Consider the following 8,124-nt stretch of genomic DNA (forward strand, 5'->3'; position numbering starts at 1 on the left):
TTATTTCTGGTGGTGGCGGTGTCAAGCCTCAAATAGTGTAGATTGATGTAAAGGTGATAATGAAATATTTAAAAAGATAAAAACTTAAAGTGTTAACTATTAAAATAAATGTCAATGGTAATTCTGATAATTTAAAGACAGAAATTACTAAAAAAAAAAAAGGGTCCTTTTACTTTATAAAGGAGTAAAGATAGAGGTAAAAAAAAAAAAGAGAGAGATATTTGGAGCCAATAACATTTTTTTTTTCATTTCTCTCGAGCAGTGAAGGTTTTCCTTTTTGCGATTAAACGATGGTGTCGTTGACGTGCTAAATGCACAAATATTTAATTACTCATGTTAAAGCGATTGAAACATCTTTGACGAGCTTAATGCATAAGTATTTTTTTTTTTTTTCTTCATGAAATGACATAAAATCATTTCATACCCTTTTTTTATATTGATCTGATTGATATCATATAATACACACAAGACACAAGGTCCCACTAGCATTTTAGAGTTTAAGTCTTATTGGGCTCTAGATTATAATTTCTTTACATTAGTTATGAGCTCACCGACAATTTATTTAAGGCCACATACGAACATTAAAAAAATGAATAAGTGGTGATTTGTTAAACAAGTAAACCAAATGGTTTTAGACTTTTAGTCTATTGATTCGTGAGCTAATCAAGCAATAAAAAAGAAAAATGATAAATCATCATAACCAATCCTTCAAAAAATTCTCCTAATATATCCACTTGTTAATACATGGAATCCACTCATTCTTTTTCTTAATCTCACCTTGATTTTCCACATGTCACAATCCTATTAATTAGGAGGATTTTTAGGTTAATAATTTAGGAGGATTGATCATTATCCATAAAAAAAGTATGGTTTTTATTTTTTCATCATAAACAAATCTTTCTATATAACTAACAGAGGATATGAAAAATCCTATGTGACACTTTTATCTTAATGACAAATAGGATTTTTATGTACAAAAAATAAATTAAACGTGCGGGTTTAATCTAGTTTTATATATTTAGCAATTTGAGTGAAATAAAAGTACAACAATAAAAATATCTAATACTTCAAAATCAACATATGAGATAGATATTAATACTTTCACTAGACATTCAAGAATAAAACGATTGCTTTTAGATCATATGATTTACTTGGCTTCTAAAACAGATTAGAACATAACCGAATGAAAATAGTTTCTAGCCAAAATATCCTAATAATTTTTTCACGAGTAAATTTTGGACTTAACGACATAGTTTTTCATATATTTAACTTGAATTTAGAGAATATTTATTTTCAGGAAAATCATTATTTATATCTTTGTGAGGATTTTACTCACACACAGATTTAATCCCAAACCTTAAATTTTCAAGTTTTTTCAAATAATAATCCATTTAGTTATGGTTGAAAATTCATTGATTTAATTTCAGAATCACGCATGGAACATAAGTTAAGGAACCAATCAATACAAATCATAATGATGTGGAAATAACCGATGAGGATACAACACGTAGTACGGCTTTAAAAGTATTGGCAAATACGCTGAAAATGTTTGGCAATTATGAAATGCCGATGTTAAGTCTTTTTATCTTTCTAAAATGGGTTTTGTTAAACGAATCCCTTAGGGTTTTCGTTAAGATGAATTAAATAGTTATATACTTAACATAAAATTCAGGTGTGGGCTTTTAATATGGAAACATACAACTTTTTTATGCAGGTTAAATAAAGCCTTAAGGCTTCATTTAACATTTTCCTTTTAAAATTACATAAGATAAGATTTAGATACTTAATTTAATGATTTTACTTTTTGTTTATTACAAATCGTAAAGTCAACTGTTAAACTGTTAAAGTCTCATTCAAGACATCAATCGAAAGCGTGACCGAGTTTATGAGTGGTCCTTGCAAACAATAAAACAAAAAGTGGATTTTATCATTCTAATTTCATCATCGCAAACACACATTGACACATATTCATTATTTTCTTGTAGCATATGAACTATGTCACAACACTTAAGGCTCTAAACTTGCAAAACTAAATCCTAGCCGTCATCCTAAAATATGTTTTATATTTAAAAAATTATGGAGTTTGAGAAAAATGTCATGGTTTATATTTAAAACACAATAAAATGTGGTAAATAATCATTGAAAGTTATCTCATATCCAGCAAAATTCTAAGACTTTCTATAAACATGTTGCATCATATTTCTACAATTTGCACCCCAAAGACTTAATATGTTATAGTCAACTTTTGTAAGGTTAACAACTATGGGTCAATATAGAGGTGCCTATTAAACAACTATATTACATTATTTTGATAATTGAATCATGATAATATTGATGTATGAAGATTAACAGAGCACAATATATATATTAATGAATGTAATTAACAATTTTCAATTAACTGAAAAATATTGTTTATTTACTTTTGGCCAAGTATTCATAACAAAATCTTATCTTATAATTTTATATATAATGAATTTAACATCTGGGAACATAAAAGTTTATATCAAAACGTATAGAAGATATATAAGAAAAGCTAAAGAATTTCATGTTAACTTTAAAATAAAAATATTAACGAGCACAAATAAATAAATTTGCAAATAAAAGAACAGAAAACAAATTTAGAATAGGTGTTTGCAAATTAATAGAAAGGTTATTTACTGAAATGGTACCTGGACTATTCATCATATTACTGATTTCATACCTATAACTTTAGAATTACTCTCATCATACCCCAACTTATCAATTCTCCACACGGACGATACCTGACCTGACGGGCGTCGGTTTGGCCGTTAAGTTGGGGTATGACTACGGTAACTTTTAAAGTTTTAGGTATGAAACCAGTAATATAGTGAATAGTCCAGGTGTTATTTATGTAATTAACCATTATTATTATTATTATTATTATTATTATATTATTATTATTATTATTATTACTATAATTTCTTGTAAATCCTATTAATTTCTAATGGAAGTGATGTTTTTACTATTATTATTATTATTATTATTATTATTATTATTATTATTATTATTATTATTATTATTATTATTATTATTATGGTGTTGTTGTTGTTGTTTTAATTACACAAAGTATTATTTAGGAATAAATAAAATTTTAAAAAGTACATTGATATTTTTTGTAAATATTTACTTTTATTTTATAAAAGAATACTATATTTTTATAAAAAATATTGTAAATATTAGTTTTTTTATTAACAACTATTAATCAATCAAATTATAGATCCATGATGATTTTATTTATTTCATATTTATTTATTTTTAATTTAAAAAAATAAGTAAATCGGAAGCAGTATATTAATTTCATGTAAAGCATTGATAAATGAATGTGAAGTCTTGAATGGATACCATCACATGGAGTTGATTAAATCTGTTTTGAGCTGATTCAAACCTTACATAGTAGTTGTACATGTACTAATGCAATACAAGAAATTATGATAAATTATGTACAGGTAATAATAATAATAATAATAATAATAATAATAATAATAATAATAATAATAATAATAATAATAATAATAATAATAATAATAATAATAATTACATAAATGATATCTGGACTATCCACCATATTACTGGTTTCATACCTAAAACTTTAAAATTTACGGTAAGCCGTCAAGTCAGGTATCGTCCGAGTGAAAAATTGATAAGTTGGGGTATGATGAGAATAATTTTAAAGTTATAGGTATGAAACCAGTAATATGGTGGATAGTCCAGGTACCATTTCAGTAAATAACCCTAAATAGAATTTGCAAATAGATTTGAATATTATTTACCCTCAATGATTTGTTCCTAATTTTAATTTTAAATGTGTAGCTTATAGCACTCCAACCTTGTAACACTTTTTTTTTTCTATGCTAAGGCAAAATGAACTCATCTCTAAACGAATTCTTCAAAGTTCCAGGATTGAAAAACAATAATATGTTGGGACTAAATTATATTTTATTTTATGTATCAGTGTATCACTAGATAAGATATCGAAGTAAACTAATGTAACATTCTTTTTATCTTTGAAAGGCCTATATTTGAAAAACTTTGCAAGATGTTAGAAATTATGACATTATACAATACTAACACACCCATTCAGGCGACGATACCAATAACCGACCCTATAAAATTACCACGACAATTGCACGAAGCGATACCTTCAAATCCTCGATGTAACATTCTTATTCGACCCCGCAAGATAGCATTATGAAATGCCAAAAATCTGACATAGAGGTTAGAGAGGTAATGAATGTAACAAAATGATCAAAGAACTTAAACTATACGTTATCTTCAAATATCCAGCCTTTATATTGTATAGAGAACCCCATATCAGTCTGTTACATACTTACATTACATATATCAATAGGGTTGAGATCCCCTCAAGTTAGGGGTTAACTTGAGGGGTAAAGATTTAAAAATGATAAATGAATCTTGATAATTTAATGGTCACTAACCCTTCAACTTTATCCCTCAAGTTACTTCTAATTTAATAGAATCCCCACCCAAATCAAATAGTATTCTAATCAACATTTCGTAACGTGATGGGTTCATAATTTCATTTGAGTGGGCCCAGAGCTTTAAATTAGAAAAAGCCCAATAGTCTAGATTTTAATTGTTTGAAGAATTTCTGGATTTCAATTTGCCACACGCCCACAAAGTACTTTGAAGAACCATTTAACCATGGCTAATAGAAAGATGACTTTAACATCTAATATTAGAATTAAAATTAAGATTAATAGATTATTAAACAAACTATACATAAATAATAAGCCTTTTCTAATCAAATCACATACAATATCTAATCATAGATGAATAGCTAGAAAGTAACACATTATGTATTTATGTATCATGTATGTATATGTACATCTTGTGTTCACACTTAAGAATACCGAGTTCATATATGATATATGAATATATATGAACGTAGTTTCCACAACTGAAATTATCTGTCACTAACATCGGGGGTTTTCACAATTGCACAACAATAGTAAAACATATTATTAGTAGTACTTTTAAGTAAAAGAGATAAACGCATAAAAGAAAAACCATCACAGCCACCTTCAAGCTTGAACCATAGCTGACCCGTTTCTGACCTACAAACCTCTTTGCCACGCCAACTCATAATAACTTTTTAAAGGTGATTGATGCATTACTTATGATTACGAAAACTATATCGTTGCAATAATAATATCAACTTGTAAATAAAATCAGTCTAAGAGGTTATACGCATAAGAATACATTATGTGTAACTTTTGACCCATTCAAATACATAAACCCATATCGACCCATTCATAAGTAAATGGGTCAAAATCGTCACCTCTACGAATCCTCAAGCTCATAACTACTAATTGTGTTAATTCTATGTAAATGGCGTATGAATCAATGAAACTTCTGTAAGGGACAGGCAGAAAGTGTAAAACCTTTATTTCATTACACGTTGCGGAGATAAGTATCGGTAAAAAACAACTAGAGGGTACAGCTTTGCTATCGTAATGCTCCCCAGAAAGTTTTTTGTAGTCGAAAGTCTCTGTTAGAAAATGCTACTACTATATTATCATAAAACATGTAATGCCTGGATTATAAGTTCTAACTAATACTCGTAACATGTTAGCGATGAATGAGAACTAGACATAACAACATACCTTTGTACTGAGAAAATATTAGTAACACCAAAAGAGTTCGCCTTCTGTAAAGCTCAAAACTTCAAGCATACCAACAATCTCTTCTATTCTAGAATGAGAAATTCTGCCAACAGTGAACTTCTCTAAACTACCTTTAACTTCAATTAAACTATGTCCTGGCTCTTTCTTTATTAAACTATCCTTTAACTGTTTTCTTGCATCTGCTACACTGTCCCACATACTTTCTGAAGCATATAGATTAGATAATAATACATAAGGCGACGTAGAAACTTTCTGAATCTTCAAGAAACGTTCAGAGGTACGCTTTCCTACGACAAGATCACCGTGTACACGACAGGCAGATAATAAGCACCCGAGAACAACAGGATCTTGTTCAAAAGAATATCTTTCCATGTACTCTTCAGCCTCTTTTACCCTTCGGGATCTGCCTAATAAGTCAACTATGCAAGAGACATGGTCAACGTTGGGAGCAATACTATAAGTTTCCTGCATAGCTTTAAAGTAGAATTTACCCTCGTCGACTAGTCCTGTATGATTCAAAGCTGCTAGAAGTGCAATGAATGTGATAGAATCGGGTTTGATGTCTAATTCCCTCATTTGATCAAATAACTCAATTGCTTGTTTCCCTAATCCATGATTTGCAAATCCAGCCATGAGGGTATTCCATGAAACAAGATCATGGAAATTCATCTGGTTAAAAGCATTAACCGCGTGTTTTATAGAACCACATTTCGCATACATGTTCACAAGTGCATTAGCGACACCAGTATCATAGTTTAACCTCGTTCTAATTAAATTACCATGAATTTGTCTGCCTAAAAGAGAAGAAGCAAGACCAGAACACGCAGCAAGGGCACTTGTGTATGTGAAGTCATCGGGTGATACACTATACGTTTTCAGCATCTCACTAAAGACCTTTAAACACTTGCCATGATCAAGGGCATGAGAACACGCAGCCATAAATGTATTCCATGAAAACATATCTTTTTCCTCAATGGACCAAAATATGTTATCCGCTTCCTTAATCAAATCAAACTTTGAATACATTGTAATCAACACATTGCCAACAAAAGCTAAGCAATCAAGACTGAGCTTGATGGCTAGACAATGCAGTTCCATCCCAATCCAAAAATCATTCGGAGTAATACAATTTCCTAAAATACCAACTAAACTAAACCGATTTGGAACAAGCCCTTGTCGACACATAAGTCTAAACATCTCATACGCTTTCTCAAATTGACCATTTTCAACCAACCCTGTAATTATAGCATTATACGCAACCACATTCGGTTCAGAACAAGTCACAAAAACCGACAATGCATCACTACACCGTCCACATTTCATGTACATCGACACAAGTGAGTTAGAAACAAAAGAAACATCAGAAAACCCACAAACCACCGCCTGCGCATGAATACATTTCCCCAACTTAACCGCCGCCAGACTAGCACACGCACTAACAGCACTAGCAAACACAAACTCGTTCGCCAGGTCTAATTTCATTCTAGCGAAAAGCTCAACCGCCTTTATACCCTTTCCAGCCTGATCATAACCCGAAATCATAGCAGACCAAGTCACGAGGTTTCGTTCAGGCATTTTATCAAACACTTGGCGTGCAAACTCGATATTGCCACATTTTGCATACATGTTTAAAATATGATTAGATATAATTACATTAGATACAAAACCCAATTTGATAGCAACAGCATGGAGGGAAAACCCATGTCTAAATGATTTTGTTTTTGAACATTGGTGCAAAATTGAACCTAGTACTTCAAGTCCCATTTGTATTGTTTTTTTGTACACTTTGAGAGTCCTAAAATTTTATAAATGGGTTATATGCCATTCAAATGTATTTCTCACTATTTTCACCTTCTTTTTATAGGTTGTTATTTGTATGCTAATACATAAAAATCCATGCGATACGATGTGATTTGGATTAAATGGATTGGATTAGTTGGAATTCAGATCGTAAATCATATTTCTCATGGTGTGTATTTCATTTTTTTTACTATCAAGATGGCATATATGGCCAATGGGGTTGGTGGTCTATCGGTAAGTTTTTTATATTGGGAGATCCACCTGGGTTCGAGTCCTACTTTTCATATTTGTGGGTGGATTAACAAAGATTTTATAAGAGTCATGAGTTTCATCCCAGACATGCGTATAATTTAAGAGTTAAAGTAGTTTAGAATGTCGTTCTAAAAAAAATAAAAAAATGATGGCATATATGACGGTTTATCGTCATGGGATGAGAATTTTCTAAAGTTCGTTTTTTACATCAAAATTAATGGTCAAGATTTAATACTCCTTCCGTCTCACTAGAAATGTCATATTTTGAATATTCAAAATCTTTATTTTTAAACTTTGACTTTAAATATATTTTGTTGTGTTATATAAAACTTGATAAAAGTTATACCATTAAAAAATACGTCTAAAACACAATCAATTTATATAACTTTTATCAAGTATTATCTAA

General features: G+C 30.0%; 1 protein-coding gene across 1 annotated transcript; it reads right to left on the reverse strand.

Moving 5' to 3' along the window:
- Positions 1-5,415: 5,415 nt before the first annotated feature.
- LOC122602141 (putative pentatricopeptide repeat-containing protein At3g47840) lies at positions 5,416-7,430 on the reverse strand. The gene has a single exon (XM_043774867.1). It carries the CDS (start codon positions 7,428-7,430, stop codon positions 5,664-5,666), a length of 1,767 nt encoding a protein of 588 aa, XP_043630802.1. The 3' UTR covers positions 5,416-5,663.
- Between the last annotated feature and the right edge of the window lie 694 nt (positions 7,431-8,124).

Source organism: Erigeron canadensis, chromosome 5 (genome assembly GCF_010389155.1).
Source record: "Erigeron canadensis isolate Cc75 chromosome 5, C_canadensis_v1, whole genome shotgun sequence".
Taxonomy (NCBI): domain Eukaryota; kingdom Viridiplantae; phylum Streptophyta; class Magnoliopsida; order Asterales; family Asteraceae; genus Erigeron; species Erigeron canadensis.